The sequence below is a fragment of the Zeugodacus cucurbitae genome, chromosome 6 (assembly GCF_028554725.1).
Source record: "Zeugodacus cucurbitae isolate PBARC_wt_2022May chromosome 6, idZeuCucr1.2, whole genome shotgun sequence".
NCBI classification, from domain to species: domain Eukaryota; kingdom Metazoa; phylum Arthropoda; class Insecta; order Diptera; family Tephritidae; genus Zeugodacus; species Zeugodacus cucurbitae.
In genome coordinates this window covers 19,071,287-19,085,620 of record NC_071671.1, presented here as the reverse complement: position 1 = coordinate 19,085,620, position 14,334 = coordinate 19,071,287, and the positions used below count along the sequence as shown (strand labels likewise).

Sequence of the window (14,334 nt, the reverse complement as noted above, 5' to 3'; positions counted from 1 at the left end):
TCTCTATTTTTTTCAGCAGTTGTCGAGGCTGCCCAACCCCTTCCATCCCAATAGTGAGCTTTAAGCTCCACATACCCAAAATCTGTTTGGAACGATATGTATCATAGCCTTCAATGCAGCAAATACAAAACTTTATGCTTCCGACAAGCATTCTAGAAACTCTCAACTGACTGTGAGAAAAGTGTAAAATTCGTCTGAACAAACTTCACCCTTCACAAAGTAGGAACTCTCAGAAAAAGAATTCGTCATCGTTATATTGATATGATTTTCAAGCATAACAACAGAAATCGTTCATCAATTTTCACTTTCAAATTTATTAATATTTTTCATATCTTTTAACGCTTCATATTTCTTTCCACCATAATTTCATGAAAAAAATTCCAACAACAATAGCAACGAAAAGCGCTTGAGCAAACAATCACTATGCTGACTGATGATTTGTGAAAAAATCTTCAGCCAATAATTCAAGCAATGGCAACACAGCCAGCATACAGAATAACAAAAACAAAAAACAAAAACAATAGCAACAAAGATGGCGCGATTAAATCGAAGAACAGCAACAAGTGCTTTAAATTCTGTCAGTTCATTTATTGACGCTGGCAGTTAAACCCCGGAGGTGTTCTCAGTGTCTTTGTAACTATGTGAGTTTGCGGATACTCCCTCACTTACGTATAACCTCACCTATTTCAGAGCATTTAAGTTGTTGCTTGTGTTGTTGTTGTTGGCTTTGGAGATCGCGCACCTGACCCGCAGCGCGCGAAAGAAACATTCCAATCCGTTGGCGTAAATTTCTGCAAAAAATCAAATCGAATTGAATCGAAGGGGAATTCAGTGAATTGTTGCTGTTCTTCTATTACCGTTTATGGTGCTGCCATATTTTTATTATTTACAATTGCTACGTGTTGTGGAATTGGTCTCAGCGTTGAAGTTTGTCTACTTTTCATTACTTTGTTTTTGTATGATTCTTAATATTTTTGTTGTTGTTTCTTGTTGCTCTGACATTTGGCGTTATGATTTAATCGCATTGCGACTATTTATTCAACTTTGGCACCGGCCCTTTTGCTTCACTTTGCGACTGCGGGTTTGATCTTCCGTTGAGATCACCAAGGCAGCGTCGGCGCGCCAGGTTGTACGCTGCAATTATGCAGACGACAAATGGCAATAAAATCGCGTTTCGCTGATTCGCCGAGCGAAGGCATTGCCTATTGCCTATAATAACGGTGCTGATGATCGTAATAATAGTGACGCCGCCAATTTGGCGCATAAATCAGGTGCTTTTAGGGGGAACCTTTCAAATTGCTTAGGTATTTGTGGTAATAAAAAGAAGCAGCAGATTTTGTGGAAATTAAATGGTTTAAATTATATTCGCTGAAAGGTATAAATTATTTATGAGAATTTATTTGTGTATTTACTGAGTATTTTCGGGGAATTTAAAATTAATAATTAAATAAATAAATAGTTTATGAACATATTTTCTTTTTCCACACATTTTGTAATATTTTGTACGCTTTTATATTTTGCAAAGGTGGCAACTCCATTTCGAAACTTCATATCTCTACAATATTCTGTCGAACACTGAAGCCTTACATTTAACACCTATTCTTTAATATATTTTAGGTCTGAATTGAAAGTTCCCTATCCCAAACGTTTTTCAAGGGTGGCAACTATATCCCGAAAATTATTCAAACTGCGTATGAATATCTGCACAATAGCTTTTCGAAAGCTGGAAACATGTATTTTACACTTATTATTTAATATATTTAAAAATAGCTGGATACCCCAAATTATTTACATATGTCTAAATTGAAAGTTTCCTATCGTTTTTCAAGGCAACATTATTTCAAAATCTGTTTAAACTACATAGGGGCCATCCATAAATTACGTCACACCTTGAAGGGGGGGCAGGGTATCATCCAGAAGTGACATTGTGTGACAAGCGGCAGGGGGGGTCAAAAGCTTTGTGACATCACATTTCAAAATTTAGGGCAATATCGTTTCCCGCTCTGCTGCGCTCCTGGGTGCTAGACGACTGGCTGCTCTGTACCACGCCGATCACGCAGCAGCATAATTAAGTATATATTATTTCTTGACTGGTCATTCGTTGTCTCGGTACTTTAATATTTAACTAAACGTTGATTTTATTAAAGATTATTCAATAAATATAAGAATGAATAGAATAACCTGTTTTTTTTTATTTTATGATAAATCCATGAAATTGGAAAATGGGTGACGTCACGTCAGGGGGGGGGAGTTCAAAATGTAACAACTTGTGACAAGGAGGGGGGAGGGGTTAAAAAGTCCTTAAATTCGTGTGACGTAATTTATGGATGGCCCCATATCAATAACTGTCCAATACCTTTTCCAAGGGTGGATACATTTTAAACATATTGTTCAATAAATTTTAGTATAGGTGGCAACTTTAGTTAAAATTATATATACATTGAAAATTCCTTCTACCAAACGTTTTAGTTGTTGAAAAAACTATTATTTATTACTCTACCAGGAAGGCAGTCTTCAACATTTACAGACAAGTTCAGATTTTGTAAAATATTAACTTTTATTTATAGACAGATGACAAACTCCAATCAGAATTATATTTTAACTTAAGCGTCCCCGAACACTTTCGAAAGGCGTTACTCAACTCATCATACTTGATGGAGAACGTATCATATTTTCCAAGAAAATAATTTTGACAGATGGTACGAATATCTCTATTACCAAATATATCTGATCCAAAATATTCAGGGGCCCCATTCTGTAACTCGATTAGAAATGAATTTTCGCAAATTCGAATGTTTTGAATTTTCTTATTTTCGCATTTTCAATCCTACTTTCGAATAGTGAATCCAATTCACGAATATTTGCAATTATGCAATTCGAATTTAATTGTCAAATGTACCCGAGTGGTGGAATTTATGCAATCACATCCAAATTTTGCGAAAGGCTTCACGCTTTTCTGGAGAGTTCATTCCATGTTTTATGTGTTTTGGACACAATTATTTTTCAATAGCATTCAACACTTCTGCAAGACATTTAAATGTAGTGGATTGTGCTGACCCTGCAAACCGGTCTCGCCCTAATTTTGGTGGTACAACTTTCGGATATTAAGCTTATTATATCGATTTTCTTACAGAATGCTAAAACACATTCGAATCGAATATTGAATTCGAATAGAATCAACTTTCGAATCAAGATACAGATTAGGGCCCCATATTAATTTCAAGTTGATATTTGATATTTTTGTCCCACTCTGTTTCTATAATTGATACTTTCCAGGTTTCTCAGGAACATCATTTATACAAGTAAACCATACCGATTGAGGGCCCAAAAAAGTATAAGGACTTTATCTGCTTGCGAAAGAAAACAAATAAAACCCCAGATCTTTATTCTACAACAAAATGACTTCACCGATATTGTGAGGAAAGAGACCCAACCTTCTGTGGGTTAGTTTCTCGACATCTCTTAACAGATTCTATCGTCTTTATTTTGTGAAAGGCTGTGAACGTCAGAGATTAAGTAATCATATTGAAATTAGTCATTTTATAGCTCGTCAAAACCCAACCAAGTAAGAACTCTTCAAATCGCTTAAATAAATACAAAACCAGCAGTTTCGAAATACGAGAATACAGTATCGAAAGATCAAGTAAAAGTTCTGCATTAAGATTTAAACGAAATAAATAAGTGATCTCGAGCAAATAGCTGGAACTTTTGTTAGCTAAAAATCCTAAAAATGAAATAGTTTTTAAGAACTAAGGGAATCTAAAGGGTTAAAAGCTATGGACTTTTAAGCAACATTTACATTTATTAAATATATTTTATCTAAGCAACATAGTATGTATGTGATTGGCGTTGCAACCGTTTAGCCGGTTATAGCCGAATCGACGATAGTGCGCCACCTGTCTCTCTCCTTCGCAGTTCGGCGCCAGTTGGAGATCCCAAGTGTAACCAGGTCGCTCTCCACCTGGTCCCTCCAACGGAGTGGAGGCCTTCCCCTTCCTCGGCTTCCTCCGGCGGGTACTGCATCGAACACTTTCAGGGCTGGAGTGTTTTCGTCCATTCGGACAACATGACCTAGCCAGCGTAGCCGCTGTCTTTTTATTCGCTGAACTATGTCAATGTCGTCGTATAACTCGTACAGCTCATCGTTCCATCGTCTGCGGTATTCGCCGTTGCCAATGTTCTGAGGACCATAAATCTTGCGCAAAATTTTCCTCTCGAAAACTCCTAGTGTCGTCTCATCTGATGTTGACATCGTCCAAGCTTCTGCACCGTAAAGCAGGACGGGAATGATAAGCGACTTGTAGAGCTTGATTTTGGTTCGTCGAGAGAGGACTTTACTGTTCAATTGCCTACTCAGTCCAAAGTAGCACCTGTTGGCAAGAGTTATTCTGCGCTGGATTTCGAGGCTGACATTGTTCGTGTTGTTGATGCTGGTTCCCAGGTATACGAAATTATCTACGACCTCGAAGTTATGACTGTCAACAGTGACGTGGGAGCCAAGACGCGAATGCGCCGACTGTTTGTTTGATGACAGGAGATATTTCGTCTTGTCCTCATTCACCTCCAGACCCATTCGCTTCGCCTCTTTATCCATGCGGGAAAAAGCAGAACAAACGGCGCGGTTGTTGCTTCCGATGATATCAATATCATCGGCGTACGCCAGGAGCTGTACACTCTTGTAGGAGATTGTACCTTCTGGGTTTAGCTCTGCAGCTCTTATAATTTTTTCCAGCATCAGGTTAAAGAAGTCGCACGATAGTGAGTCACCTTGTCTGAAACCTCGTTTGGTATCGAACGGCTCGGAGAGGTCCTTCCCAATCATGACGGAGCTTTTGGTGTTGCTCAACGTCAATTTACACAGCCGTATTAGTTTTGCGGGGATACCAAATTCAGACATCGCGGCGTAAAGGCAACTCCTTTTCGTGCTGTCGAAAGCAGCTTTAAAATCGACAAAAAGGTGGTGTGTGTCGATCCTCTTTTCTCGGGTCTTTTCCAAGATTTGGCGCATGGTGAATATCTGGTCAGTTGTCGATTTTCCAGGTCTAAAGCCACACTGATAAGGTCCAATCAGTTTGTTGACGGTGGGCTTTAGTCTTTCACACAATACGCTCGATAGAACCTTGTATGCGATATTTAGGAGGCTGATCCCACGGTAATTGGCGCAGATTGTGGGATCTCCCTTTTTATGGATTGGGCAGAGCACACTGAGATTCCAATCGTCAGGCATGCTTTCTTCCGACCATATTCTGCAAAGAAGCTGATGCATGCACCTTATCAGTTCTTCGCCGCCGTATTTGAATAGTTCTGCCGGTAATCTATCGGCACCCGCTGCTTTGTTGTTCTTCAAGCGGGTAATTGCTATTCGAATTTCTTCATGGTCGGGTAATGGAACATCTGTTCCATCGTCATCGATTGGGGGATCGGGTTCGCCATCTCCTGGTGTTGTACTCTCACTGCCATTCAGCAGGTCGGAGAAGTGTTCCCTCCATAATCCCAGTATGCCCTGGACATCGGTTACCAGATTACCACCTTGGTCTCTACATGAGGATGCTCCGGTCTTGAAACCTTCGTTAAGTCGCTTCATTTTTTCATAAAATTTTCGAGCATTCCCTCTGTCTGCCAGCTTCTCAAGCTCTTCGTACTCACGCATTTCGGCCTCTTTCTTTTTTTGTCTGCAAATGCGTCTCGCTTCCCTCTTCAGCTCTCGGTATCTATCCCATCCCGCACGTGTTGTGGTCGTTTGCAATGTTGCGAGGTAGGCAGTCTGTTTTCTCTCCGCTGCGAGACGGCACTCCTCATCGTACCAGCTTGTTTTTTGTCGTTGCCGAAAACCAATGGTTTCGGTTGCAGCGGTACGCAGTGAGTTTGAGATGCCGTTCCACAGTTCCCTTATACCGAGATGCTGATGAGTGCTCTCAGAGAGCAGGGCAACATAGTACCCCAATATATTTGCAACTAAAGAAAATTCCTTTACCTTCAATTAATTTCTGTATTTCAATTATCTAGTTATTTCGATTTCATTGCACTTTATTTTATTTCTAATAATTTACCTGAAAATTTTAGCCAACCATCGTCTATATTTTTTTTTATTTTAAGACTTTAGTTTATGCCAAAATTGTTGACAAGCCCTTTTGTAACTCCTCAACTACCCAGACAGTCCATTAATTTACATTTAATGACTTCTTTTGCCGAGTACCTTGTGCTAAGTATTGTTGTAGGGCAACTAATAGGAGTACTTACTGACAAATATACTACATTAAATATGCATTTTTTGTGCACAAAAAAAACGATTTGCACATTTTTGTAGGTAACACGTTTTTTCACAGGCGAAAGACATACTGAAGATGCGCTGATTTGATTTGAGGTGCCACAAACACTGCCTTAATTACTAAGCGAGTAAGTAACCCAGGTAGCAATGAGATGTGAAATCATTATTTGTAGAAGATATACCTTTTTAATATTATTTTATTTTCTTATATATTTATTATATTAGAGTATAAGACGTGGCTTCTTCATCATCTTTTCAGAAACAATTGTTATATAAATAGATACTCTTAAAAAAATAATAATAGACTCATTTAATAAAGATTTTACTAAAAAATCGTCAACTGCTTAAGATATAATAGGAAAAAACAAAATCTGACATAAAATATATTTCATTTCAAGTTTTTCTCTTCAATATTTTATTATTTTCTTTGTGTGAAATTTCCTAGTGGGATAGCTGTCAAACTAACTGTCAAAACAAAGACATATTTATGACATTTAATTTCAATATATTTGGAAAAAGTTGACGTTGAGCAACACCAAAAGCTCCGTCATAATTGGGAAGTCCTCTCTCGGCGAACCAAAATCAAACTCTACAAGTCGCTTATCATTCCCGTCCTGGTGTATGGCGCTGAAGCGTGGACGATGACAACATCCGATGAGAACATTGGCAACGGCGAATACCGCAGACAATGGAACGATGAGCTGTACGAGCTATACGACGACATTGACATAGTTCAGCGAATAAAAAGACAGCGGCTACGCCGGCTAGGTCATGTTGTCCGAATGGACGAAAACACTCCAGCTCGGAAAGTATTCGTTGCAGTACCCGCCGAAGGAAGCCGAGGAAGGGGAAGGCCTCTGGTCCGTTGGAGGGACCAGGTGGAGAGCGACCTGGTTACACTTGGAATCTCCAACTGGCGCCGAACTGCGAAGGAACTGGCGCGCTATCATCGATTCGGCTATAACCGGCTAAACGGTTCAATGCCAATCACATACATACATATTTGGAAAAAAACGAATATAATTTTCTAAAATTGAAGATGGTACCAATAAAATCGACAATGGTGGGTTCTACAAACAACTGTCTCGTAGATTTTTGGTTAACGGCGTCAATCAGCTAAGAGGAATATTTTTCCAGAAGGGTGGTGTAAAAGCCAATAAAGTCAATCCTTCATGCATATATTATACCAAGAGATGAGGCTGCCCTTTGGTAACCTAGTATAAAATAGACTACTTTTTATAGAGACTAGGTAAAGACCATAGTTTATGCTTCTTAACCAGCTACAATCGATTAGTCAGATACCAATTTCCGGAGCATTATTATCATATAAGATATGTCGAACTGGAAAAAGTTTCATGTGATGAATGTTTGGACCCACGAGACTATTATTTGTCTTTTTCTTATATTTTATATAACTTTTCTACTATCAACGAATACTTTAATTATGGCTTACTGTTATATAAGACTATAAAAAGGTGTAAGAAAAAAATATTGATGAATCAATTAAATCTTTGGCGACTACTTGGCTTTGAACATACATACATATATTTTTTTAACAGCCACTAAGGCTTAGCAGCCAAATTTATTTATTTTTTCTATTGTATTGTCCTATTTTTTGCTTTTTATTTGTTATTTTTTATTATTTAACATTTTTGTGACTTAATTTTCGTGTCGATTGCAGTCTTAAGACAATTTTGGCATTTACATTTTACATTTTTTATTATGTTTTGATTACAGGTTTTCGTGGTAATTGCTTTTGTTTTAGTATTTCATGGTTTCTAAGTGTAATTATGTGCTTCGAAATGTCACTTTCGTTGGCTGTCAATGTAAACTGCTTTTTTGAAAAGTTCTTTAAGTGTGTATGTATTATGCGAGTATGTATTATGACAATGTAAATGAAATTTGACTGCTATTTGAACTAGTACTTCAGGTTATATTTATTTAAATAAAGTGCTTAAATTATAGATAGGAATAAATATATATAAAATATAAAATATAGAAATAATGACAAACTAAATTGGTTTTGAGAATTTTCATGAAACCTTTTTTTTTAGAAAAATTAAATTTGAAACTACTGTAGTAAATTTTATAATTATGAACTTATTCCAAAATCTGTTTAAGCCTATTTCGTCTCCATTTTTTCATTATCCATATTTAATTACTATTCGTTTACTCATTGCCAGTTTAATTTCATATTTTTCTTTATTTTTAATATACCCGAAATAATTGCCATTAAATTCAAGGAAATCTTTTGCTGGCTTTTGTTTTCAATGTACAAATGTTTTGTTGATGCTGAAATGTTGACTTTCGTTCCGGCCAAGCCTAAGCCTTCCTCATCATTTATTGTATAATGATTATTATATTTCAATATTTTTGAATATTTCCCACTACTGCCTGAGTATTTCTTTGTTTTCCAATATTTTTTGTAATTTTATTTCTTACTTGTATTATTTGGAGTTATGCCTATTATTAATGTATCTTATAGCAAGCAATACAATCTGATGGGAATTTAATGAAAAAATAAGCTTATGCGGAAATTTTTACATATTTTTTTAACGCCAATTCAGCTGAAGATTATGTGCAGTTCAAGAAATCCTTTTTGGCTGACATTGAAGTTGAAATTTACATCTGAGCACTACTTCAGCGCTAACTTACAGCGTTGCGTTGAATTTTATACACATTTTAAATAATTTATTAACTGTTCCCATTTTTACAAGTGTTCCCAGTCCTAAAAGGGTCGCTAATTCTAACTGTATATGTAAACACAATTAAGCATAAAAAACAGTGTAATCAAGCCTTTTCTAAAAGTGTTCCCAGTTAGAAAAAACTGTTCCCATGCACTATTTTATCAAATATAGTTAAAAAATAATAGTAATAATAATACAATGACTGAAATTATTAGGAATATATAACTTTAAAGCAGAGTTGCCACACTGTCAAAATATTTCATAATTTTTGGTATTTATAGCGCTCATCAAAAAGCAAACTTATTAATTTAAATTGTTGTGTCTTTTCCTTTTTTTGCAAAAACAAAATATGTTCACCAATTTACACCCAAACACCGTTAGCAGCATTTCTCACATCATCTCAATCATCAACAGCCTCCTCATTATCATTAAACCACAAACTGAACGCCGTCGCCGCTGCTGCCGTCAAGTCACGATCAACATATTTTTTCTGTTGAGAAGCAAACACAAAGTAAGCAGCAACAAAGCAGCGACAGCATCAAAAATTAAAATTCGTCCGCTAGACAGTGTTACATGACAAATGCAACAACAACAACACAGCTTGTAATGGCAAAAATCACAACTAACACTGTAGGGAGTAATAATAGCAAGCAACAACAACAAATACGGTGACAACATGCAAAATCAATGCAATCAGCAAAAGCAAAATCAACAACAACAGTAAATGCATGCGCATGCGCAGTTCGCATCGTTGGAATTCCGTTAAATCTTCAATACTCACATGCATACTTATGTACGTATTTATGTATGTGCATAATTACTTATAAAATGCCGTATAATTACATACGTAAGTACTTAAAATATATTATTACATACAAACATATACGGTATATTAAAGTAGTAGTTACAACAATTTGACGGCGATTAAGCACAATTCATTTGTCAATGCTCGCTTGCGTTGTGGGTGATTGCGGATGACACTCTCAATGAATGCGAGAGACGTGTAGTTAATGCGATAATGACAATGATTTTTTTTGTATCATTATATGTAGTGATTGACAAATAACGTTTTTTGAGCGGAAAACGAAAGGTTAAAAAAAAACTTATACGCACACGTACATACATAAACAAATAAGTAAGTATAAAAGATTTCTTAATTCACTGTTAGGCACTCAATTACTAATAACTAAGACAAAGTCAAATAGTCGCATGTACCTTTTCAAAAAAGTGTTCCCATTTATAAAAGCAATTCCATCGACATTTTTCTTCCAAAGGATTTTGGCTTTAATCTGTTTGCTTTAAAATATATCAGAGTTCTTTCCTTTACGCACTTTGATAAATTTTTCTTACGAAAAAGATAAAGGATTTTTCAATAGGGTAGCTACAAAACGCCCGTAGTGCCCGTAGTGAGCAAAAAAATAAAGATTTTGACGGATATCCCAAAAAAACTTTTGGTTTGCATCACTCTTATTGAAAACCCCTTTATAATTTTATAAAATTACAAACTGTTCGCAATTTGACTAAGTGTTCCCAATATGAATTTAAGTATTTGGGATTACTTTTCGTAGCAAGTAATAACTAATACATGGTCAAAAGGCTAACTGAGCCACTACAGTAAAGTGTTCCCAGTACAAAAACTGTTCCCATCTACATTTTTCTTGGAAATTGTTTTTCTTCAAGAATTCTGATGTATAACATTTTTGCTTTAGAGTAGAGCAGATTCCTTTCTGTTTAGCTATAGTCTTATATAAATATCATTGATCTGTTTTTCTTAAGAGTAATATACTTGTCCGCTAATAGTATACAGTTTCTTACACAAATTTTAAGAATAAACCCTCATAATGACATTGAATAAGGTAAATTAAATGCTTCATCTTAAAGGTCAATATTATGAAATACCTCACGCAAGACTATACGAGTAGACACCGGCAGTCTTACTTACTCTGAAAGAAACTTTGGCAATGCCTTAAATAATAACGACTTTTGTCAAAATTAGTTCCAAAGATCTTTAAAAGTACCTTAAAATGGTTTCTCTAGAGCAAATATAGAAGTCGACAATAAGCAGAGATTAGTACAGTCTTATATAGAAAATTTCATTGTCAAAGTTTCTATTTTTGCTCGTCCCGAAATTAGGATCATACTCCAACAACCTATTATTGCAACACTCAGTCAAAGCATTTAAATTTAATCAGCTCACTCAAATCAAACCACAAAACCGCTCTAAAAACTGTATCTGTTCCCAATAAGACTAAAATAATCATTTACATATACATACTTTCAGCTAAGTTAATTCTGATCATAAATATGGACCCTCAAGGACCCACACCGTATAAAGCACTCAAGCAGAGTAATATTTTGCAAAAATTTAATTGGCACTCCCGTGAGAGAAAGAGTATTACACATGACACAGAGCGCGCGAAATAAGAAGAGCTTAAACAAATAAGAACAGCTGGCGGATGAGCTAAGAATATCTCAAGAATTATGCAGAATAAGAGTAGGAGTGCAATGCCATGCAATAGAATATTAAAATATGGAAATTTTTTTGTTGAAAACACGCAAAGAACACAACAAATTACAAAGAACACAAACAAATATACATACTCTACATACATGTATATGTGCAATATTTGTTACACAAGCAACAGTTGGCAACACTGCCATTGTGTTTGAAGCGAGGCAGTCAGCTCCAACAAAGTAAGTGCACTGTGCACTGAGCCGCTGATGCGATCAACAGCAGATCCATAGCAAATGCCTTTGATGCAAATTCTATAGGAATACAACAAATAAAAAAAACGCGTGTTGTTGTTGTTGTTGTTGTTGCCATTGTTGGCGCTCAGCATAAAGTGATTGAGTGGAATATGCGATGTTTGCTATTGTTAGTGAATTAATTTTGTTAAAATGAAAATAACAAAAACAAACAACAATTTTTTGCTGTTGTTGTTGTAGGTGTGTTTGCCAAGTTTTTGTTGCCAATTTGGAGGCAAATTGGCGACGGTTGTTGTTGGTTCTCTGTTGTTTCTATTATTGTTGTTGCTTTCGTTATTGTTGTTGTTGCATTATTTTTTTTTGTTTTGGTTTTTCAATTGTTGTTGTTGTTTCTGCTACTGCTTGTTGCTTTTGTTGTTGCGCGCTCACAACAATGCTGATCTAGAAGATCAATTGTAGCGATCTGGCTGTTTTTGTGTGTGTGTGTGAACATGTCGGTGCAAGTCCGTATGCGTGTGTGTGAAACAAAGTACCCCTACCCCTGCCTACATACACTCAAACACTTTCGTATACACAGCGGTTCATTTGAAAAACGAACGGTGCTTTAACGGTGTACTACAGTGCTATTGCACGCTAACAGCGCTGCCAGCGTCGCTGCCAATCTGCGGCAGCACACAACAACGACGGCAGAAAAGAAGAGCGCACCTATCATGCGAATATTTAGCGGTGAGATGCCTCAGTTGGCTCTACCAGCTGCTAGTTGTTGTTATAATTTGTGTTGTTGTTGTTGTTATCATGTTTGTTGTTACTATTTTTGTTGTACAAAGCTAACTACGCTAAGCAGCATGCTCGCTGCTGGCGTTTTGTTACACTTGCTGTTGTTGTTGTTTCCTTTAAATTTTTGTTTGAAGCTGTTTGGCGCTTCGTTGAGTTGTTGCTATTGTTTTTTTTTCATTTTTTGTTTTTTCTTTTTTTTACTTGTTCGCTGGCTCAAGCTCAAGCATCACTTCAATTATTTCCATTTCATTTATTTGCTGCTAATAGGAGTATGTGAGCGCTGCTCATCGCAAATGCTTTGTTTTTGTTGTTTCTGGTTTCTATTATTGTTGTAACTGTTATTGCTCTGCTTATTGTTATGGCACATGAACGTTGTTGTTGTTGCTCATTGTTGTTAGTTTCAGCAGAGATATGAAGATGAGTGAGCTTTGCCGCCAAGTCAAGTCAAGCCATGCCGAGTCATCATCAGTCACTGTCTATGGCAGTTAGCAGCTAACATTCATGTTGTTGTTGTTGTTACTTTATTGCTTCTCAACAACATTTAGTTGGCAACGCGCGCAAGCACCCGCTTCATGCACAGATCGTTGTTATTTTTTTTCTCCCAGGGAACTGCTATTCCTCAGCCGCTAACGCTCATCTGCCGCCGCCGCCGCTGCTGCTGTTGCGGCTGCCATCTCTATGTCTATGGCTGCTGCGCTTCTCCTCGGCGCGCTTCTGCTGGGGCGCTTTGTCGGTCGTTTGTCGTTATAAATAGCGTTGCATCGTCGTGTGGAACCCTAATTCATAGCGATCGTGTGTACTAAAAAGTAGCAGTGCCGCTAAACAAAAGACTCAAGTTGCGAACCCGGTTAAGGAATATTTGCGCAAAAAAATCGTTGGAAAAGAAAAATTATTAATTTGTAAAATTATTCTAAATACTTTTCTTGTTATTTATCAGCTGTTGCAGCGATAAAAAATATATTTTGCAATTATTCGAAGCGTGTGCACAGTGTAATAATTATTTGTGGAGTGTTGTGCGGAACTAACAGCTAAACAGCTTGAACAATCAAAGGATATAACGCAAGGATATTATATAATAGAATTCAAACTTTTGCTGTTATTTTATCAGTGTTATACAAACTTTAGCTCCAGTTAAATAAACAATCCGTGAAAATGACGTCGCTGAAATCATTGCTTTTAATTGTGAGTACAACAAATATTTTTTTATGAAAAAGTTTAAATACACTTTAATTGAAGTTAAAGATTTTGATTGTTGGAATTAAAAAATAAAAATAGTTATATTGTGTCAGGTTGATCTTTATAAAAATTAAAAATAAAATAATAACAAACAACAAATTTAAAAAAATAACTCACAAAAAAAATTCAAATTATAAAAAATTAATCTACATTTTTTTTTAAATTTTTTGTGTGGGAAAAATAGATAAATTATAAACGTAGTTACTTTTCGATTTCACGAAATTTAATTAAAACATTTTTTTGTATTTTTGTCAGTTTTTATAAAAAAATCAAATGAAACAGATTTTCCAAAATGAAACAATTTTAATAAACTTCTTTAAATATTATAAATTTACTTAAATTTAAAAGCAACTAATAAAATGAAAAAAAAAAAATTAATTGAATTTAATATTTAATTTTTATTAATATTTTTTTAAACATATAATTGAAAAACTTAAAACAAAATACAACGAAATTGGCAATCCGAACTTTTTATTTATATTCTTTTTTGTGTTAAGAATATTTTTCAATTTTTTTTTATACATAAAATTCAAAAACAATATTTTGAAAAAAATAATTCATATTTTCCTTCACTATATCGATCTTTTCGTAAATTTTTTAACAAAATATTGGTGTAAATATTTCACTTTTTGTAACACAATAAGATATTACTTAATTTTC

The 14,334-nt window shown here is 35.6% G+C and overlaps 1 protein-coding gene across 1 annotated transcript in view; it reads left to right on the top strand.

Annotated features, from left to right (window-relative positions):
- Window positions 1-13,204: 13,204 nt before the first annotated feature.
- Window positions 13,205-14,334, top strand: part of LOC105216830 (pro-resilin) — a 45,315-nt gene continuing 44,185 nt past the window's right edge. Inside the window, exon 1 of the mRNA XM_011191523.3 lies at window positions 13,205-13,620. Within this exon, the coding sequence (XP_011189825.1) occupies window positions 13,591-13,620 (30 nt within the window). The 5' untranslated portion in view covers window positions 13,205-13,590. The remainder of the gene's footprint in view (window positions 13,621-14,334) is intronic.